A 23533-nucleotide genomic window follows, 5' to 3' on the forward strand; every position below is an offset into this window, starting at 1 on the left:
AGGAGCGGAGCAGGGGACGGGGCAAGGGTGTTTGGGTTTGTGCGATTAGACAGCAACCCAAACCCTGACATCAGCCCCCACTCCCTCCGGCTCTGCACAGCAGAGCAGTCTCTCTCTCTCTCTCTCACACACACACACCCATCCACCTCTGCCTACTTGCCTCTGTGTTCCTAGTCCGGGAGAGAGCAGCGTTCCATGTTAATGATTTGCTCCTTGCTGCCAGAGCTCAGCTCCCAGATACTTCCCAGAGCTTTGAAAGGGAAGGGGCGCGTGTCTGCGGGACAGCTGATTTCAAAACAGTGTGCAGAATGGTCCTGGCAGGCATTGTGGGATACTGGGGGAGGCCAGTTGTGGTGATATAGCAAACGGTAGTGTCTACACTGACGCTTTATAGCTTTAAGTTTACTGAAAAAAGCTTTATCCCTCTCATCGAGGTGGTTTTATTTGGTCGCTGAAACTGAAGAGTTTTGTCCCCCAAGTGGCATTGCAGTGTGTACACCTCCGCTGGTTCATCAACAAAAGCTGCTTTTCAGTGACAACATTTTGCAATGTAGACAAGGCCTTAGATGAATTCAAGTCAGTAAGGCCTGCATGAAATTCCCCCCTGGGAACTTAAGGAACTAGCTGAAGCAATCTTGAAACCATTAGTTATCACCTTTGAAAACTAACATGTCTATAAATGTAATGAATATGAAAATTGAATATGAGTCAAAAATAAAGTTGCAAAATATGCTACTATCATTCTGTGTTCCATTAATAGGGGTGTCATATGAAAGACATAGGAGATAATTGTCCTGCTATACTCAACACTGGTGAACATCTGAAATACTGGGGCCCACTCTGGGCACCACACTTCAGGAAAGATGTGGACAAATTGGAGACAGAATCCAGAGGAGAGCAACAAAAATGGTGAAAGGTTTAGACAACCTGACCTAAGAGGAAAGGTTAAGAAAACTGGTCATATTTAGTCTTGAGAAAAGAAGACTGAGAGGGGACCTGCTAACAGTCTTCAAATAAATTAAGGGGTGTTATAACGACGATGGTAATCAGTCGTCCTCCATTTTCCACTGAAGATAGGACAAGACATAATGGGCTTAATCTGCAACTCTGGAGATTTAGGTTGGATATTAGGAAAAACTTTGAATCATAAGGGTAGTTAAGGTGTGGAATAAGCTTCCAAGAGAGATTGTAGCATCTCCATCACTGGAAGTTTTTAAGAACAGGTTAGACAAACCTGTCAGGGATGGTCTAGGTGTACTTGATCTTGCCTCAGCGCAGACAGTTCGACTAGATGACTTCTTGAGGTCCCTTCCAGCCCTACATTTCTATGATTCATTCCAAGCCAGCTTTTGAAACTCTGAGCAACAAAGATATTTTCTTTTCCCCTTGCAACTGTGTTTTCTTAATAATTTCCAGTATGTAACTCACTCCTCTGGGCCCAGTGCCTCAGAAGCTTTTAATGATTCTAATTGCTTGACTATCTATTGTGGCATAATTAAAAAGCCTTTTCACATTTCACTTCCCTCCCACAGATAAATAGATTCCAGCCTGTAGGATGTGACCTACAGCTTCTTCTGTGGAACATTAAGGCAAAGGATTCTTTCAGTCTCACAGTAACATCCACCTCTCCTGTCACTATAAAGCACTTTCTACTCATGTCCCTAAATAGCCCCACTGACTTCTTCTCTGACATTTGGTATTCACTGTTTCAGTTGTGTGTGTAAAGGGCACTGTCAGGATTACAATATGTCCTTACCTATAACATGTTACTAATAAATCCTGAGATTAAAGCAAAAATAACTATTGGTGCACACAAGTGGATCAATGCTGTTCTACACCAGCTGAAGATTGGCTCATCTGCTCACCAGACTAAGCTGGGTGGTATGGGTAGTTCTGCCTATAATTAAGGTTGCACAATATTTTCCATTATAAGGTCCTGGTTTTAGTTGCTTAAACTTTGCCAGACAATTCAGGCTGAAATTTTCCACGCTAGGCAACTGCCTAAAGAGGTTTGTTTAGCTTGGTTATTGGTTTTCTGTTTGCTGTTTGGTTTAGTTTGTTTAAATTTCAGCTAAACGATCCAGGCACCTTCAAGAACAAAATTAGGGAGAAATGTGGTGTTTTCCCATGTTACAAATTCATAGTACTGTTTTGTTGAGAAGCTGTAGTGCCTCTGTGCTTTGGGACACTGACTTGAAATTTGGCAGTGGGATTGCATTAGTGTCCAGGATGTGCCTTTTGCCACTGACTGAATTCTAAACCTCCAAAAAATTCTAGTTTGCACATGCTCATTGGAGACTTGTTAGATTTTTGGCAGCTAAATTCTCTGACATTTCCATCTGCATTGAGCATGCTGTATCCCCTTACAGCTCCTACATGCAAACTTGATGGCACCAGAGAGCGACAGAGTATGCTCCATTATGGGGCTGCAGGAGCTGAGCAGCAGGACTGTTCCTGAAATTGGTTGTTCAGGGAGCCAAAGGGTGCAGTGGCACCAGGCACAGGAACTGAAAGCGGGAAGCCTTGTCAGTCCTATGCTCTCAATGCTCCCTCCACTGGCACTCAGGCATCCTGGAGGAGAATGAGGAAGACATCTTGCCTGACTGGAATTAGGGTTGCCCACTGTCTAATCACACAAACCCAAACACCTTTGCCCCGCCCCTGCCCACCCCTCCCTGAGGCCCCACCCCTTCTCTGAGACCCCACCCTGCTCACTCCCTTACCCCCTCCCTCCATCGCTTGCTCTCTCCCACCCTCACTCACTTTCACCGGTCTGGGACAGGGGGCTGGGGTGTGGGAGGGGGTGCAGGCCCTGGGCTGGGGCCAAGGGGTTTGGAGTGTGGGAGGGGGCTCCAGACTGAGCCTGGGGTAGGGGGTTGGGGTGCAGGAGGGGGTGCGGGATGCAGGCTCTGGGCGGGAGTTTGGGTGCTGAGGAGGCTCAGGGCTGGGGGAGAGGATTGGGGGTGGGAGAAGGGATGCAGGCTCTGGGAGGGAGTTGGGTGCAGGAAGGGGCTCAGGGCTGGGGCATGGGTTTGGGGTGTGGGAGGGTATGTGGGCTCCAGCAGGGCAGCGCTTACCTCAGGCGGCTCCCAGTCGGTGGCACACTGGGGCTAAGGCAGGCTCAATCCACTCCAGCCTCTGATGTCACATGCTAAACTGGTTCAGCTCTTATCCAGTCTGAAAAATCCTCCATGAAATGCACAGATGCTGCAGGAACTGGAGTTGGTGGGTTAGCAAGTGATAGTCTTCCCTGTGAATAAGTGTTGAACCAAAGACCACAGCATGCGATAGAGTGCAATGTACTGAGAGAGGTGCCATCTTTTGGATGTAAAACTGGCATGCTGATGTATCCTTGATGACCAAAACTTGATGATACTTTTTTTTTTAAGAGCAGCAGAGTTAGTTCTAGTGCCATAGCCATATTCTAGTTTGGGTACTTATATTCTGCTTGCCAAAGGGCCTCTTGTGAGTTCATTTGGGTATGATATTCTTCACTTCCTTTCCTGAACTATTGTGAAGTGTTCCTGTTCCTATTGAACCCAGAAGTGGTTGCATTTTATGGCATGTGAAGGGATTCCAGTATATGACATTACAATTGTGAAATTCCTGTGGATGCTTCTGGATAAAAAGTGGTCTATGAATGCAACATATGCATATAGTATATTATTTATCCCTACTCAGGTATTCTATGGAATGCTAAGATTTTTGAATGGAGACTGAAATACAGATGAAAAGTGCAAACTGTCTTTGCTATGGAATGAACATTTGCTTTATGAAAAATGAAAGAACAAGATGAGGAATTAAGAGGAAAAGGCTGTAACGCCTAAAACAGATTATAGAAGCATGTAGGAGCGACATGCTAAATCCATAAAGTGGTGATATAAAGAGAACAGGAGCCATTATTGTAATTTGTCAACCAGGATAGAACTTATAAAATGTTTATACATATAAAATGTTTAAGAATAATGAAGTCAATCCTGCTCTAAGCTAAATGGCCCGCTAGCATTCCCTATTGTTGCAAAAGAGTCTATGGTTTTTAGAACCTGACAAGAACTAGTCGTTTCAAGATAGTCTTTGAGATTTTAAGCAGAGGCAGTGCTCCCTTACTGACTTGAAATTACTTAAGGCTAAAGGTAAACAAAAGGTTGCAGCAGGCCCTTTATCTCATGTGCTCAGCTCTTCAGAATGTATTTGATTAAGTTCCCCCTTGGAAGTGAAGCTTAAGTCACTGAAAAGGAGAAATTTACCTTTATAGGTGGAAAAATTATTTAAAATTATAGAGGATGATGACAGGAAGGACCAGGGCCCACTGGCATTCTTCTCACTACAATCACGGCAAATTGACGAGACACATATGCCGACATGATCATAATGCTCCCCACTCAGAACCAAGGAGAATTCCTTATCAAAACATGCACAAGAAATTATGTATAGTTAAAGCACCTAAACCCTTAGTAGTGTGTGGGTAGTTGTAAACTGGATGAAGGAAAGGAGACCCAGGTTAAGTACTTCTACCATGGTTTAGGAGCTATAGAGAGGTCACTAGAGACCTCAGAATTTTTATTAAAGATCTTTCATAACTGATATTAGAAAAACCTCATAGAAACAAAACATCAACATTCAAGTTTCTCAATGGCTTTGAAATGCAAAAGAGGGTCCTTTTGTATCCCATGGCCCCATCTAATCCAGTGTTCACAAAATATTTTGTATGTACCATGGGCCTGATAGTCCATAGAGTGAGGTAATTGGAGAAATAGGCAGTGAGGAATTTGGGCATTGGAAGGGGAGATGGGTCCATGAGCGGACTCCTGTCACTTCTAAATAATTGGAGACCCACTGATCTAGTTTTAAATGATAGCAAATGCAATTTAATTAAGATATGTATGGTGCAATGATGCCATGAGCAAAGAATTTAGGGGAATTTGTGTTGACTAGGAAGGTGTTTACAGCACTGATCAGGAAAGAAAGTGAATGTCAGGACAAAAATTAGCTGACTCCTTTATCCCAAAGTGCTGCTGTAGCTGTAAGAAAGGACTGTAGATATATATAGTTGCTTGATTATGCCTCATTGTTATTATCTGGGTTCGTAGGCACAGGGCTGGAGGAAAGAGCTCACTCTCTCTGACGGGCTCTCAGCGTGAGTGACGTTATACTATGTGAGCTATATCGGGGAACTCATTTAATGTGCTTTTATATAGTGCATCCAAGAAAGAGCCTGGATTAAAGTGAACCCATGATTCCAATGGCTTTATGGGACTTCCATTATTCTATCCAGTTAAACAGAGAATAAGGAATTGACCCTCGAGAGGTTATAAATAGATAAAGGCAGTATTACAGCTGTGGAAGATATTGGGTAAACCTAAAAACAGAAGAATGGCCACCCTGGGTCAGACCAATGATCCATCTAGCCCAGTGTCCTGTCTTCTGACAGTGTTCTGTACCAGAGGCTTCGGAGGGAATGAATAGAAGAGGGCAATTTATCTAGTGATCCATCCCCTGTTATCCAGTCCCCATTTCTAGCAGCCAGAGGTTTAGGGACACCAGGAGCATGGGGCTGCATCCCTGACCATTTTGTCTAATAGCCATTGATGGACCTATCCTCCGTGAACATATCTACTTCTTTTCTGAACCTAGTTATGCTTTTGGCCTTCACAACATCCCCTGGCAATGAGTTCCACAGGTCGACTGTGCATTGTGTGAAGAAGTACACCCTTCAGTTTGTTTTTAACCTGCTGCCTGTTAATTTCATTGGGTGACCCCTGGTTCTTTTGTTATGTGAAGGAGTAAATAACATTTCTTTATTGGCTTTTTCACACCAGTTATGATTTTACAGAGCTCTAACATATCCTCCCTTAGTCGTCTCTTTTGTAAGATGATCAGCCCCAATCTTTTTAATCTCTCCTCATATGGAAGCTGTTTCATACCCCTAATCATTTTCTTGACCTTCTCTGTACTTTTTCAAATTCTAATATATCTGTTTTGAGATGTGATGACCATAACTGCATGCAGTATTCAAGGTGTGGGCATACTATGAATTTATGTAGTGACTTCATGATATTTTCTGTTTTATTATCTATCCCTTTCCTAATGGTTCCTAACATTCTGTTAGTTTTTTTTGACTGCCACTGCACATTGAGTGGATGTTTTCAGAGAACTATCCACAGACTCCAAGATCTCCTTTTTGAGTTGTGACAGCTCATTTAGACTCCATCATTTTGTATGTGTAGTTGGGATTATGTTTTGTAATGTCCATTACTATGTATTTATCAACACTGAATTGCATCTGCAATTTTCTTGCCCGGTAACCTCATTTACTTTTGCTTTAGACAAATGTGGACGTCAAGGTTACAACTTCCAGGAGCAAAAATCTGGCTCTTGACCTTAATCTGAATGGAAATCAGGGTGCTTGGATGCTGAAGCATCTTTGCTGGCCTAAGAAATGACCTGTATTTTTGCATGGCTGGGATTATTACAAATTTCTGCCGAGATAATCCTTTCTCCTGGCAGTAGGAAGGTAGTCTTGACCCCTTTCACCAATCACCTAGCACTGCCCAAATCCCTGATTTAACGTGATGGCAATAAGTGAGTGTCAGCTGGTGATGGCCTGAGTGGGAAGAGCAGTGGGTGAGGAATATGGCTGCGAGTTTCAAGGGAGGCTTTTCCCTGAGGAGGGTGCACAGAAGGGTGGATCTGCACTGAGTAAAAGGCATGTCTTCTGTAGCCTAGAATCCTGCATGTGACTCAGCCAGTCCTGGAAGTGGAGATGGCTGTCCAGCGATATTTCTTCAGACTTTCTCTGCATCGTCCAATGAACACATACATGTATTTATTTCTGTTTCCTTTTTCTCTCTTAGCAACGAGCCAGGAAGATGAAGTGCTGCCTTCTCTCTGTCGGAATGGCTGTTCTGCTGGTTGTTGTCGTAATTATTGCAGTCTCAGTCAAACACTGATCCCGCTGAGATTTCTACAGGTGGGAGTTTATATCTGACTCTTCATCATGTGATATGGATGAAGGCTGGGATAAGTGGATGGCTCAGGGATATGGTGATGACTAGAGTGGTGTATCTCTAATTTGTTGGTCCAGACCTCAGAAGTTAGATGTGATAATCATTACCCTCTAAAGGATGCTGGGGGGCCTAGGTGAAATGTATGAGTGGTCACAGTCCAATTCTAGGTAGACATGGGGAAACTTGCATTGCTGTTTTCTATTCTGCACTCATGCTTTGAAGAAATTGAGGCACTCAGACTCCAGGACAGTTTTCCTGGCATCTTTCACTAACTTTCTATGCATGCCGAAGCCTGTCTGATACCTGTGCCAGACTGAGATCGGCCCTTGGTGGGCTTGCAGAAATCTCCCCCTCACTTGTGCAGCCCATGTGAGGAATGCTACAGCCGTGTCTCCTCCCTTCTTTTGTATTGGGGAAACAATCTGCACCACGGATAGACCCTGCACAGTGTGTATGCCTTAATCACACCGAGCAGCTCAAGAGAGACATCACTTCCTGAGGCACCCTCCCCACTCCTCCTGATTCAGATGGCTCTGCATTGCCCTCCAAACAGGGCTCAGTCTAAATTGCACAATTTATCTCTGGCTTTTTTTTATCCTGCATAATTTATTTCTCTCTCTCGCATACAACAAACTGCCCAGGCCAGATTCTGATCATGTATGCCAGCGTAAATCTGGCATAACTCCAATGACCTGAATGGCATTACTCTGGATTTGCACTTGTGTGTCTGAGAACAAAATCCAATCTCATATACTACTTTATGTGAGTATGTAGTGATGTTAGGGGTGTACAAAATCAAACATCTTCAACTCCTGGAAATCACAAATCTTATCAACCCGTGGTTAAACCTGGAAGCATTTAAGGCCTACTAGGGCATGTCTACACAGCAAAGAAAAACCTGCAGCTGGCCCATGCCAGTGCGGCTTGGGCCGCGCAGCTATTACATTGCTGTGTAGACATTCGGGCTTGGGCTGGAGCCCAAACTCTACGACCCTGCGAGGTGGGAGGGTCCCAAAGCTCTCAGCTGGCACAGGCCAGTTGCGGGTTTTTCTTTTCTGTAACACTTTTTTTTAATCCGTTAGATTGGTGCAGTCACAGAGCCAGAATAACCTAATGATAATGAAAAGCCCAGAAGGAAAATTAGAGTTAATCTTCTTTCAGAATTTCATGTGTTTGGGGAGGGGATCCTAATGACTCCGTACAGCCCTCGGAAAAACCAAACACTCAATTTTCCCGTCATCCTTCAGTGGTTGAACAACTAACGACTTAGTGCATAAAACACCAGTTCCTCAACAGCAGCACCAATACAAACATAAAAACTGGACTGGATTATATTGGATTCAGCCTGGACATGTCCTCTTATTTCATCTCACGTGAGACAAGCACCAACATGGTGACGTAATGACATCTGACCTTTATATATCACTTGTCATGCAGAAGGATCCCCAAATGCTGTACAAACTACTCATTTATATACAGGTATCACTTTACCCACCTCTGGGGAGAAAAGCATTAGCTGTTTTTTTTTCCATGCCCAGCAGCTCTGCACAACAATTCAAGGCAAAAACTGAAGTATCTAACTGAGAGACAGAAAATAAATACTCCAGTTTGAATGAGGTGAGGACACTGAACCTAACATCCGTAGACTTATAAAATGTGCTGTGAGATCTATGATGAGGACAGCTAGTTAGGACTCCAGTTTTACATTTCACCAAGGAGAGGCTACAGCACCGGGCTCTTGAGTCTTTGCTGGACCATTGCTTTATTGCTGAGTCAGTGGGAAAGTAACTGCCTGCTAAATCACTTTTGATTTTTCTCCCATCCTGGTGCTGATCAGGCCAAATATCTCTAGCTTTCAAGTTCACATCCCAGGATGAAATACCTTAATGTCACTATACTGAGAGCCCCCAGACCCAGCTGATCATATTTTGGACCTAGCTAATGATTAATTTGTAATAGATTTTTTTAAAATTATGATTTCAGCAACCCTGATACCCCCAAAATAAATAAAGGTCCTTATTACAAGGAAAAAGCAGGTTGTTCTTTCACAAATCAGATGTGAAGCAGGTACAGCAAATCCATCCCTTCCATAGGATTCATCGTTTGTTACTTGAAAAATAAACAAGAGAGTGGCTCTTGTTATGAATTTCCTAAGTAACTGTGGTGCCATCGGTTCTTCAGCTCAGTGCGCGCAGAGAGACCAGCTGTTCTTATGAAATCTCCAAGCCCTATCCTAAGTATGTCACTTCATGTCCTGAGGGATTCTTGACTGAGGATGGGGAGAAAAGCATCCATTGCATCCAGTGAGGTTATGGAGAAACTCCTGGAGATATATGTATGTTTTTTTTTGTTTCCACCTCGGGGATTATGAAGTAACCAGGCATTTTGGAGTCAAATTGCTCATTATGGAACCATGTTGCAACTGCTCTCTTAGCCATTCTGGTATAAGTCACTGAACATCTTAAAGGGATAGCATCCTGGTGACTGTCCTAGAAACTCCCTACCTTAACAATGCCTTTGCTTTATAATTGTTAGAATTCCTGATCCTGGAAGCATATCTCCATTGGCTCTCTCTGCCTGACTTATACATAAAATGTTTCAGCCTTTGGACTCAGTCCCAGAGCCTAGGAAAACCAAGAGAATGCAGAGAAAACCCACTAAAATGATTTGAGGGCTTGGAACAAATGCCTTACATTAAGAGAGTTAAAGAGCCCAGTCTGTGTAGTTTATCACAAAGAAAATCAATAGATGACTTGATTATGGCACGTCCCTTCATGGGGAGAAAACACTGGGCACTGAAAAGTGTCTTTAAGAGAGAATGGCATAACAAGAACTGATGGCTGGAGCTGAAGCCAGACAAATTCCAATGAGAAATAAGGCACACAGTTTTAATAGTGACAGTGATTAATCATTGGAACAAACTACTGAGGGACAAGGTGGATTCTTCATCTCTGGATGTCATCAAACACAAGTTGTTGGGCTCAGTGCATGGATAACTGGGTAAAATTCTATGAACTGTGATAGACATTAAGCCAGACTAGGTCCCTTCAGCCTTAATCTATAAATTTAAGAGGATTTGGATAGAGGTAATCGTATAAAAGAGCCCTTCACTTCTCAGTTGCTGATTCATATTCAGCTTAAGTCAGTCAAGACTTCAGTGTTGTTGCCATCTGATGGCAGCTTGGTGGCCTATGTGAAATCAGTCCACCAAGTGCCCTACATCCATATCTCATATCATGGCAACTGTTACCCTCATTATTTTCTTTAGTGTCTTTTACTCCGTTATGCCCCTCTGTGCTCTACACCTGGTGTCCTGACTGCAGTGGGGATAATAAAATCCACAATTTTAGTGCACAGTCACTGGGTATGCTCTGAGGACCATAGGAATGCCTCTATCAAGGGCTTCATGCTGTATAGCCTAAGCCACTCCTCGTCTCAGAGCCTGAAACCTAAGAGTTGGACCCAGGGCAGCAGGAGAGATTTCTGAACTACTGGATTTTACTAAATCAGCCTCAGAGAGCCCCATTTGGTATCATTAATACTGAATTTTTCCGGTACATCAGAGGACTTTCAGAGACAATACACAGTACCCTGTGGAGCTGAGGGAAAGGGTATTTCAAAGGCAGGAGACATCAGTAAAACACCAGTGAATGCAATTGGAGACTCTTTCTGTGGGGATTATATATACTGTTGAGGACACTGATGACAAAACTGACAGCTTGCGTTGGTGTTCCGTGTACACCCAGAACATGGTGTTTACAATGCTCTCTCTTCACCAACTCAAGGCGAAAGGCTGGACACCCTCGTGATGGAAATTCTGTGGCACGTTCTGTGTGTTTCTTGCACTGTGCCATCATGTTGCAGCTGCAACAGCAATTCCTGACTAAGCGACAATGTGGGATGTAACAATAAATCGACCTAATGAACATTGTAAATAAGGGAAAAACATGGCTAGCTTTGTTCCATGGAATTGCTTCTTGCTTTTTATATTGATACTATGGGGCCAGCTTTTCTTATTGGCTCTGCTCTTACCAATGCAAGGTACATTTCTTAGTGGTCAAGAGAGGCCCAATTTGCAGTCCTGTATCAGTCTCAAGCGCCACAGAGGACATTGTCATATTTGGTAGCTGCCAGTCACAGGACTGAATTAATCCACCACCCTGTTCTCTGAGCTGCCTGTGTCGTTTGTTCAGGAATTTACAAAGGAGCCAACAATCAATAACTTTGAAAAAGTTCTTTTGTTCTGGAAGTGATTCTCCTTTTTTTCATCAGGGTATATTCAATATTTATAGTCTCTTGATCTATAATTAATGTTTCAGATCCTGAAGTCCTTACTCAGTTTTTACTCTGGCAAGATTATTGGGCCAGATTCTTACACTGGTTTAAATGAGATCAGAATCTGGCTGTCAGTTTCAGAAGGAGTATTGACAGAGTTTTCTTAAGACTTCATTTGATCTTGATGCTTGTTGTCTACGCGCCTCTGTTTGTGAGTTTACAAGTATTTCCATGATACCAATTGCAATGTCACAAATAGAAGCATCTGATTTACAGCTGGGCAAAGGTTTTTCACTTTTTTTTTCTGAAAAATGCTTTTGCAGGGAAACAAAAATTTGAAATAGTCAAAACATTTCATTTAGACTTTTTGATTCAAAACAGTGTTTCAATTTTAAAGCAGGCTAGTTTAAAAAAAATACACAAAAAGAGTGGAAAAATATCCTAAACAGCCAAAATCAAAATAAAATTAAAAAAAAAATCTTTTGAATCAACTGAAATGTTTTGCTCAGTATGACTCAAAAGTTCAAAAAAAATTGTTTTGGGTCAATTCAAAATATTTAGGTTGATTTGAAACTAATTTTTTCAAGTTTTCTGATTCAACCAAAAAACTTGAAAAAAATGTGGTTATGGTTCAAATCAAATTGGACTTTATTTTGATTTTTCAGTGTGGCCCCCAAAGCAAAAAATCTGTTATTTGCTGATCTCTATCACTTCAAGGGCTGGGCACCCTGAGCAAATGAAATCTTAAGAAACAGGATCCTACTTCATGCAAAAGTCCTTTTAAAGTAATGTACAAGGAAAGAAAAATATAAAGACCCCATAATATGTAGGAAGACTTATCCATAAATAAATTTTGCTATAATTCTTAAATAATTTCTCCCTCTTAAAGGGCTTAATCTTCAAACTGTTGAATGCTTGAACTGAAATCAGTCAGAGTTGTAGGCATTCATCACCTTTCATAGGCCAATTCTAATCTTGCATGGCATCTCTTTTACAATCTGTAGCATAATTTAGCATTTCCCCTTGGGTTTCTAGTGCATATTTAATCTGAGAATCTCAAAGTGACTTGTGAACATTAATTTAAACTTTGAAACACCCTTAAAGATTTGCCATGACAGCCCATCTCTAAGCATACAGTGAAATAGCCTGATTTTCAGAGGTGCTAAGAATTCAGTTTACATTGATATCAATAGGACTTACGAGTGCTTTGCCTTTATGATCATGAGGTTTTTATATCCCTTACATATATTTTTGTTATGATACTTCCAGATGTTCTTGATATCCATATAAATATATGATTCCTTTTGTAATCTTGTTACATTCATGACCTCAATGACTTCTTGAAACAATGAGTTCCACAGTTTATTCAGACATTGTGTGAAATAGTATTTCCTTTTATCAGTTTTGAATTTGTCACCTTTTAATTTAATAAAATGTCACTTTTTCTTCTTGTATTATCAAACTAATATTTTCCCCCTGTTGTGCTTAAGTTATCTCATTACCTGCTTTTTCTCTCTTGGGTTGTCCAAGAACCATGGAGGTCCTGGGGTGCTCGTGGTGAAGTGGGATGGAAGCAGAAGCAGCAGACAGGGTTTAGTCATTGTGGTTCACCGATTCTTCTACTCATGGGTTTAAGTGGGTTTGGGGATTTGGTGGAGTCCCTGATTTTTTGATATCACAGTTATAGCGTCCCCTTGCCTGGAAAAAGGGAGAGTTTTGATTGTTTCCCGACGGGGGAAGGACATGGGTCTCAGTCTCAGTGTCTAAAACAGAGGATGCTGGCTCTGTGTGTGGGTGTGGCGAGAAGGTGGAGAAGGCAGCAAGTAGGCAGGGTTGTGCTATTCTACCCTCAGCCTTGCCTGCAATAATATTGTCTCCCAAAACAATGAGCTTTGTGAATGTCATACCCATGTCAGGCTCAATCTGCTCCCTGGGAAAATCTTGGAGGTCTTGTGGCTTTTGTGTGTGGAACAGAGAGGAAAGGAGGAAGAGGATGCTGACTTAAAAGACCAAAGAGGAAATATTAGCAAAATCTTTGTTTTCCCTTGTTATATTATTAAAGATATATTTTTGTGAGTAACCTCAAAATACAATTTTAAAAGTGTGGCCTTTAATGGTAGACCTTTGGGGATGTATTTCCCATTGCTACAGCAAGGCAAGTGGGGTTATTACATAATTGTGTCTACAAACTCAGCTGCAGAGAATACATAAGTATCTGGTTATTTTTCCTCTGTGGACAAGGTTGCTAGTGCATTAACAGAAGCCCTGAAGAGGCTGGAATGCCCAGCTGCTCTGTCTAGTGATCCACATAAGTATGAAATATATGTCTGTTCCCTATGGGACAGGGAAAAATAACCCGTTGGACTTTCTCTGAACCAAAATCTAATTAAAGGATATACCAGGATTTCTCTGGAAACAATTGGTTACAGGAGAATTATTTTGTCAGTGCTGTTAGAGAAACAGATAAAGAACATCTTAGAAACAGCACTCCAGGGTTTGTAGTGAGTTGTGAACAATTATGTGTTTTGATGGTGGGGAACCATGTTTTTGATTCCACAGTGTACTGAAAATCCACTACGGCAGCCATTTATACTCAGTCAGTTGTGCATCTCAAGGTTCACAGGCAATTGTGGAGACAGGGAAGGATTTGTGAGCACTCACCTATTTCCTGTCCACCTCTTGCTAAAGTAATTCGCTCAATCTCTTACAAATGGGATCTTTCCAGAGGTCAGGAGTGTCCCATAAACAAGATTGTCTCAGAGCATCAACCAAACCTGGATAAAGAGATGTATGCTCCTCCTTTAATCTCCAGCTGCGCTTGCAGGCCTCTGGGCTCCTTATTGCCTAGAAGAGCCTTGTCATAAATATAAAGGGAAAGGTAAACACCTTTAAATCCCTCCTGGCCAGAGGAAAAACCTTTCACCTGTAAAGGGTTAAGAAGCTAAGACAACCTCGCTGGCCACCTGACCAAAATGACCAATGAGGAGACAAGATACTTTCAAAGCTGGAAGGGGGGACAAAGGGTTCTCTCTGTCTGTGTGTTGCTTTTGCCAGGACCAGAGCAGGAATGCAGGTCATAACTCCTGTAAAAAGTCAGTAAGCAATCTAGTTAGATATGCGTTAGATTCTGTTTTGTTTAAATGGCTGATAAAATATGCTATGCTGAATGGAATGTATATTCCTGTTTTTGTGTCATTTTGTAACTTAAGGTTTAGCCTAGAGGGATTCTCTATGTTTTGAATCTGATTACCCTGTAAGGTATTTACCATCCTGATTTTACAGAGGTGATTCTTTTACTTTTTCTTTAATTAAAATTCTTCTTTTAAGAACCTGATTGCTTTTTCATTGTTCTTAAGATCCAAGGATGTGGGTCTGTGTTCACCTATGCAAATTGGTGAGGATTTTTATCAAGCCTTCCCCAGGAAAGGGGGTGTTGGGCTTGGAGGTATTTTGGGGGGCAAGACGTTTCCAAGTGGGCTCTTTCCCTGTTATATTTGTTAGACGCTTGGTGGTGGCAGCAAAAAAGTCCAGGGACAAAAGGTAAAATAGTTTGTACCTTGGGGAAGTTTTAAACTAAGCTGGTAAAAATAAGCTTAGGGAGGTTTTCATGCAGGTCCCTATGTCTGTACCCTAGAGTTCAGAGTGGGGAAGAACCTTGACAAGCCTGAACTCACAGAAGAAGTTAGAGAGTTAGCATTATGTGACAAGTCATCTCTCCATGTTCCACCAGCAGGTGCTTTGTGCACTAATTCCCATGTTTCTTCCTATAAAACACTGTGGGAAAGGTTCTCAAAAGAACTCTAGGGCCATGAATCAAGTTAGTAAAAGCTAGGTCTAATTCCCTGTGTATGTTGAGCTGTTTAGAGATAATGGGAGAAGGGCGCTAGAAATTACTGTCCAGCTTACAGCTGCAGTCCAGTTCAGCACAGACAATGGTTTTAATAATGTATCTTTGAGCAGGGTGTGTGTGAAGCATTCTGAGCTGTGTACACTACATAATGTATAATGTTTATGATTTTGTTCCACTGCCTCAGAATCTCATTTGGACACTATCTTAGCATGCCCAGAAATGTGTCTGACATTTTTCCCATGCCTATCATGAATAACTGTATTATCAAGAAACTTGCATGAGGAACACTAGCAACAAGCCTCTTCAGTTTAATCAGCTGGCCAAAACACAGATACCCTCCTCCCCGCACTTGTCATGGCCTGTTTATAAACACTGAGATGCCATGAAGAAGATGATGCCTAAATAGATATATCTATGGCCGTCAGGTCACCAAGCGCAGTGTGAAGTCTCTGCTACTGGAGAATCAATTTTCCAGGCCTGCTTTGGGCTACTCATTCTTCCAGTGTTGTTTGTACTGGGTTCAAGTGTGGTTGAATCATTATTTTAACACACAGTGCCTTCTAGCCCTTTGCACAATATTGTGCTAACCCTGAGTGTGTCTAATTGCTGTAAGCTACAGCAGATGTGGAACACAGCATTGCTCCAGCTTTCAAGGCTTTGCATGTTCAACACTTAAGTTTTGCTGTGAATCAGAGAGGGGAATTCTCAGACTGTACTACAATCCTTTTTTATTGTCTTAAAGACAGTCAAAATGAAGACCTTATACCAAAACCTGCCTGATTGGTGCATAAGAGAAGACTAGATGAGGGTTCACCTCATCACCAGACTATCTGCTCTGCTGCGTGTGGTTTGGTTTGATTTTCTTTTTCTAAATAAACCACTCACCATGTGATTCTGAACTGCCTTCATGGTCAGTGGATTCATGTACAAACTAAATCTGATTCAAGTATTCATCCCATGCCAGCTAAATAACCAGGAGAAAAAATTACCTTTTGGGTTTTCTCCAATTCTGTCTGCGTAATGAAGATCTGGAGATGAGTAATTAGGGAGGGATGAATCAGAATTGTGCCAAATCTTTGCCCCAGATATGATCTAAATTGTTTTTAAGGTTTAAAAACATTTTCTCTGCTGATATAAACATTGTGGTCCAGAGCCTCAGCTGATTTAAATTCTCAGAGTGAAATCCTGGCCCCACTAAAAAGTCCAAAATAAAAACTATCATTGACTTCTATAGTCAGGATTTCACTTCTAGTACTTTAGTGGGCTTGCTCAGGGCAGAGACATTGTGATCATTTGGTTTTACTTTTCAATGGCCCAGTCCTCAGGTGGTATAAATGGAAGCAGCGCCATTTGACACTGGAGTTAGGCTAATTTTCACCAGCTGAGTATCTGACCCAGTATTTCACAACCTCAGCTTCTAGTCCTAGCCTAAGCAAGAAAAACAAGGAAATTATTTTATCTTCCTCTGAAGTATCTGGCACTGGCCACTGTCAGACAGGATGCTAGACTAGTTTATCCATCACCCTGTGCTCCTGTGAGATGTGCCAAAGTTTTCAAACAACAAAAAGAGAACCTGTCATAACCATAAGGGTAGCCTAAAATTCCTCCTTACCTGTAAGGGGTTAAAAAGCTCAAATAACCTGGTTGGCACCTGACCAAAGGAACCAATGGGGACAAAAGATACTTTTAAATCTGGGTGGGGAAGAGAGGCTTTGTTTTGGGTTCTTTGTTTCTGTGTTCATTTGCTCTTGGGACTAAGAGGGACTAGACATCAATCCATGTCCTCCAAACCATTCTGAACCAGTATCTAATGTTACAGAAATTGTAAGTACAGCCAGGCAAGGCCTATTAGTTTATCTTTGTTTTCTCAACTTGTGAATTTTCCCTTTCCTGGAGGGAGGTTTATCCCTCTTTTATTATAACTTTGAAATTAAGGCTAGAGGGGGTTCTTCTGTGTTTTGTGCATCTTTTGTTACCCTGTAAAGTTATCTTCCAACCTGATTTTACAGAGGGGATTTTTACCTTTTCTTTTTTTTTAATAAAATTCTTCTTTTAAGAACTGATTGATTTTTTTCAGTGCCCAAAGATCCAGGGATTTGGGTCTGTGTTTACTTTGTAACCAATTGGTTAGGATATTATTCTCAAGCCTCCCCAGGAAAGGGGGTGTAAGGGCTTGGGGGCATATTCTGGGGGAACAGGAACTCCAAGTGGTCCTTTCCCTGATTCTTTGTCTAAATCACTTGGAGGTGGCAGCACACTGTTCAAGGACAAGGTGGAATTTGTACCTTGGGGAAGTTTTAACCTAAGCTGGTAAAAATAAGCTTAGGGAGTCTTGCATGCAGACCCCCACATCTGTACCCCAGAGTTCAGAGTGGAGTAGGAACCCTGACAGAACCAGTCATTCTCAATGTGCTAGAAATGGTTGTTTCTCATCTGCTTGAAGAATTTGGGATTCTCTGTGTCTTCTCTCCACCAATTTTTCCTTTCCCTCATTGGGGCTTTCACAAAAGGATAGCTAGCATCTGAGGGTGAAATCCTGACCTCACTCAGTGGCAAATCTCCCATTGAGTTCAATGGGGCCAGGATTTCACCTGATATTAAAGTGTGAATCGCTGCTGTCTTGTTAGTCTTTACACAACTGGTGCAGGTTACATATGTCTCTCCATTAGTAAATTCCCATGATATTTTCTGGCTTTCTAGAATCTCCCTTGTCACCTAGACTCCTTGGAAGCTGTAACCCATTTCCCCTCAGCAACAACCAGACAAGGACCATTGCTCATACTACACACATAGCAGGATGTGCTTTCTCAGCCTATCGAGTCCCTGAGGCTGGGACTGCCCTACCCTGCTCGATAATTCTGTGACTAGAAGTAAGCTGTGATTGCTCCACTCCTGCAGGATAGCAATTTCGTAGTCACAGTGCCCCTAGAGTACTTCGCCTTAAGGGGACATATGTTTGACGCCATCACTCACTTACACCGGGACCCTGTCAAATTTTGACTTCTCGGTGAGCTGTTAAGAGCAGGCAGCAGAATGATCTGAGTACTGATTGTCTGGCTAAACTCACAGGTATTTATTAATCTGCTGACATTCCTATTTTCCTGATGCTGTATTCAAATTGCAGTGTCAGTAGAATTGACTGTTGTTAGAATTTCACTTTACCGAAGCCATCCTACTAATTCTTCTCTGAAACCAACACACATGCCCACTAACAACCTGTACTTGTGGCACCTTAAATTTGTTAGTCTCTAAGGTGCCACAAGTACTCCTTTTCTTTTTGCGAATACAGACTAACACAGCTGCTACTCTGAAAACTAACAACCTGGTGCACGTTAGCTATAAAACACTTGGGTGGGAGGGGAGGAAAATCCACATCCTTGATGGTGATGTGGGACAAACATAGTGAGTGCTTCAATTACAGAGACAAAAGGAGTACTTGTGGCACCTTAGAGACTAGCAAATTTATTTGAGCATAAGCTTTCGTGAGCTACAGCTCACTTCATCGGATGCATCCGATGTACTCCTTTTGTTTTTACGAATACAGACTAACACGGCTGCTACTCTGAAACCTGTCAATTACAGAGAGGAATTAAATAGCCTGGAGTTACTCAGCAGCCAGATTTCACTTTCATTATCATTTTCATGTAGCTGAAGGCCCAAGTACAGACAGCTAGAGCCTCAGGCCTGTTCTCTTATGTGTCCATGTACACATGGGCGCCTCTTTTGGAAATAGGCTGGCTTGCAAAAGAAAGTGGCCTGTAGATATGCAGATTTATTGCAGAAATAAACACTGTTGATTCAAAGTGGCTATTCAAGAACAGAGTAGCAGCCGTGTTAGTCTGTATTCGCAAAAAGAAAAGGAGTACTTGTGGCACCTTAGAGACTAACAAATTTATTAGAGCATAAGCTTTCATGCATCCGATGAAGTGAGCTGTAGCTCACGAAAGCTTATGCTCTAATAAATTTGTTAGTCTCTAAGGTGCCACAAGTACTCCTTTTCTTTATTCAAGAACAATGTGTGTTGTAGGCTGATTTGCTACTGGAGTGACCTGAGCCCTGCGTGCACACTTTCTGTATTGGAATGATTTCTGTGCATCATGTGCCAGAGCATTCTTTTTCTTTTCAATGAATGGTAAAGAAGGGCCATCACTGGCTCCCATGCTCTTATAAACTGATCAAAGAGGAGAACAATGGTTCATTCCTGTAGAGAGACAGAAATACCCTCTTCTGGTAATCATTGCTGTTGTTTGACTTTAAAATGTGCTTATCTGACAAGCTCTATGTGAGTGCACAAAGATAGAGAGCAACTTGTCTAGTATCAAGGTAGATGGAACCCTTTCCCCCCACGTCCCTCCATAGTCTTCCTCTGAACACTAAGGTGGGATTTTCAAAAGCACTTAAGGGACTTGGGAGCACAATTCCCACTGACTTACAATAGTGAGTGAAGAGGGGAGCCTGGCACCATGCTATGAAGGTCAACAGGCTCAGCTTCTGGAAGACCAGTAAGGGGAACACAGGCCATTTGAGGACTCTCCACTGAGAACAGGCCGCTTCCAGTCCCCAGATGTTTAAATCAAGGGAGATATCAAAGGGTCCCTGCTATCCCTGGCTGCAGTAGCAATGTGATCGTTGGGCTGCCAGGTGTCCGGCATCTCACGTGGCACTCACCCATCCGGCAGCCCTGTCACACGTTCTTGCTGCCGAGATCTTGTGTGTCCAAGATGGACGGCAGTCCTGAGAGATTGGTGGTGCCTGCTCTGCACACAGCCAGACACCCATGCGGCCTCTTTGTTTCCCCTCTTGTTGCGCTCCTGCTGGATCCCAGCAAGGGAAGAGCAGGCAGTGGCGGCTGCAGCAGGCAGTGAGAAGTGAGGGCTCTGGTTCCAGACTCCCTCAGCCAGGCACCGCAACCTCATGCTTCTCTCCAGCGTTCCCCCGGCCCACTAAACATGCTGCCCCTGGCTGAGAAAGCCTCTGAGGGGAAAGTAGCCCTACCATACTTCCCAGTTTATAGACATATGTCAATGATTTCTAATTATCCAAATTAGCTCATATAACTCATACAGTGATACATGGAGCTGCCCCAAAGTTGGCAGCCATGAGGATTGCCATTTAGAAAGCAAGGAAGATTTAACAGTTTAGCTAGCAGAAGTTTGCATCATTTACCATAGTTCTTCGTAATGTCTTTGGGCTTGTCTGTGCTAGGACAATGCTTTCAGCAATCGATTTGGCTGAGCTGGTGCTGAGCACAGTTCACCTCAAGGGTGGACATGATGATTACCCAGAAGGCATTTTGTTTCCTTGGCTTTTCATCATCACGGTGGACAGCCTTCCCTTACATTTTCCATTGCTTGCTTGCCTCATGCCTTCATAGTAAATCATTCTGTTGCAGAGAATGCATGGGCTTCTTTTTGAGGCTCATCAGTTCACCAGAGGAATGGTGAATACAAAGTGCTCCCCTCGCAAGGAATCAAGAAGGCATCGTCTTTCTCTGCAGCCCCATGGAAAGAGACTGAGCGTTGAACCCAACTCCCATATATAGCTACTGTGAAAGATAACTGCACTTACCGTGATGACACTTTGTGTCCACAGCGAGCAAAACGATTCCCCAAAGTGGGTAAATGTCATAATCCCCATTTTAGACACGGGGAGACAGACTCCGAGATGAAAAAGGGGATAAGAAATTAGTGGTGTTCTGGAAAAGCTCTTGAGCACCTGCTTAACTCTGAGCATATGAAGCAGTCTCTTTGAAGTCAAGCAGAGGTAAACCATCAGAGTCAATGGATCTACTCATGTATTTAAAGTGAAGCAGTTGCTGTAAGTGCTTTGCTGACTCTGGCTGTTAAGCCCTAATGTCGTACAGCGAGTCTCTAGCATGTAAATAAATAAATCCCATGTCTTTTAACTCCAAGGCATGTGCTTCCCATGCACAGTGGCTTTTGTGCAGTTGTTTTATCAACGCTTTCTCCTCAGTACTTGCCCATCCCCTAGCCAGCCTACCTGCCAGTGCTTCAAAACAAAAATGGCAGAGGATTAGCCTCTGTACTGTAATTCAGACACCAAATCTCCTTCTGAAATGTGTTGGAAAAAGTTTAGCCCTGACAGTCCTGTTTTGTTGCGCTCTCTCCTGATTCCCAAATAAAACATTCAAAGCTGAGAGCTTTCTTTCTTTCATATTTTTAAGTCTCCTTTTGATGTTCTGTGAGCTTTGCCTTTCTTTCTCTCTCTCTTTTTTGAAGTACTTACAGAAGAAAGTTCATTTTCTTCAATTGCGGTTTCCACCACCATCAACAAAATCACCACTCCATAGGTCTCTTGCTTTTGTTTTCCTTACTGCTGCTTTTACTCTTGACATTCAGCCTGCCCAACTAATCCTGATCTGACACTTTGTAAAATCTTTATTCTGTCTCAAAACCCTGCTGTGAACCTTCTCCAGTGCTTCCAGCATTTGCACTTACCATCCATTCACATGTCTAAATCGATGTGGTTTTCTTATCATCAAATAGCCTGCCAGCTTGACAAAAAAAGGACACAAAGTTAATGAAATCAGGATTAAAACTGTATCAGCATTTAGCGAGCTCACTGGGACTTGGCCTAAGCTTGGTATGAGGTCCAATAATTTGTTTTAACTCTCTGTACTCAGAGTAATAGCTGAAATGATAGTGCAGGTAAGTCCACTTCCTTCTGTTTGTGAGGATAAGAGCATTTCAGAAGAGAGATACAGGGCATTTTTTTTTCTGAAGGAAAACACACGTGTTGACTTTATTCTGTTTCCCCCCATTTTAATTCCTGAGGAACTCTACCCTCAAAGAAATCTCTCTTTGGAGAAAAAGCCTGTATTGTTGCTTGGATGCAGTGAGAACCTCTGATTATGCCAATTTCATAGACTCTGGCCTAGATTTTCAAAGATATTTAGGTGCTTAATTCCTACTGTAGTTAGGCACCTAAATACCTTTGAGGATGTGTACCCAAGGACCTCTTGCTAGGTGAAAGCGGCAATCTGCACGCCTATCACTGTGGGCTCTGAACTCCTAGTATTCCCCCAAGCAAAGGCCTTGTCTATGCTATGAAATTACTCCACTTTTACAGAAGTCGATTTTTGGGAACAGATTGTATAAAGTCGAGTGCACGAGTCCACACTAAACACATTAATTCGGCAGTGTGCATCCATAGTACCGTGGCAAGCATCGACATTCTGAGGGGTGCACTGTGGGTAGCTATCCCACAGTTCCCACCATCCCCACTGCCCATTGGAATTCTGGGCTGAACTCCCAATGCCTGATGGGGCCAAAAATTTGTCATGGATGGTTATGGGTAAATGTCATCAGTCAACCCTCCCTCCCTCCATGAAAGAAACAGCAGACAATCATTTTGCGCCCTTTTCCCTGGATTACCTGAGCAGACACCATAGCATGGCAAGCATGGAGCCCGTTCAGCTCACCACATCAGTTATGACCATTGTAAACATCTCGCGCATTATCATGCAGTTTATGCAGAACCAAAACCTGAAAAACCAGGCGAGGTGGCGACGGCAGCGCAGAGATGAAAGTGATGAGGACATGGACACAGATTTCTCTAAAACTGCGGTCCCTGGCAATTTGGAGATCATGGTGTTACTGGGGCAGGCTCATGCCATGGAATGCCAATTCTGGGCCCAGGAAACAAGCACAGACTGGTGGGACCGCATAGTGTTGCAGGTCTGGGATGATTCCTAGTGGCTCCGAAACTTTCGCATGCATAAAGGCACTTTCATAGAACTTTGACTTGCTTTCCCATGCCCTGAAGCGCAAGAATACCAAGATGAGAGCAGCCCTCACAGTTTAGAAGGGAGTGGCAATAGCCTTGTGGAATCTTGCAATGCCAGACAGCTACCGGTCAGTCGGGAATCAATTTGGAGTGGGCAAATCTACTGTGGGGGTTGCTGTGATGCAAGTAGCCAATGCAATCATTTAGCTGCTGCTATCAAAGGTAGTGACTCTGGGAAATGTGCAGGTCGTAGTGGATGGCTTTGCTGCAATGGGATTCCCTAACTGTGATGGTGCTATAGATGGAATGCATATCCCTATCTTGGGACCGGACCAGCAGGACAGCCAGTACATAAACTGCAAGGGGTACTTTTCAATGGTGCTGCAAGCACTGGTGGATCACAAGGGATGTTTCACCAACATCAACATGGGATGGCCGGGAAAGGTTCATGACACTCGTGTCTTCAGGAACTCTGATCTGTTTAAATGGCTGCAAGAAGGGATTTACTTCCCAGACCAGAAAATAATTGTTGGGGATGTTGAAATGCCTATAATTATCCTTGGGGACCCAGCCTACCCCTTAATGCCCTAGCTCATGAAGCTGTACACAGGCATCCTGGACAGTAGTAAGGAGCTGTTCAACTATAGGCTGAGCA

The 23533-nt window shown here is 42.8% G+C and overlaps 1 protein-coding gene across 1 annotated transcript in view; it reads left to right on the top strand.

Annotated features, from left to right (window-relative positions):
- Positions 1 to 23533, top strand: part of TSNARE1 (t-SNARE domain containing 1) — a 688236-nt gene that overhangs the window by 607629 nt on the left and 57074 nt on the right. Inside the window, exon 12 of the mRNA XM_043507269.1 lies at positions 6855 to 6970. Coding sequence (XP_043363204.1) covers positions 6855 to 6950 — 96 coding nt within the window. The 3' untranslated portion in view covers positions 6951 to 6970. The remainder of the gene's footprint in view (positions 1 to 6854; positions 6971 to 23533) is intronic.

This window comes from Dermochelys coriacea, chromosome 2 (assembly GCF_009764565.3).
Source record: "Dermochelys coriacea isolate rDerCor1 chromosome 2, rDerCor1.pri.v4, whole genome shotgun sequence".
Lineage (NCBI taxonomy): Eukaryota > Metazoa > Chordata > Testudines > Dermochelyidae > Dermochelys > Dermochelys coriacea.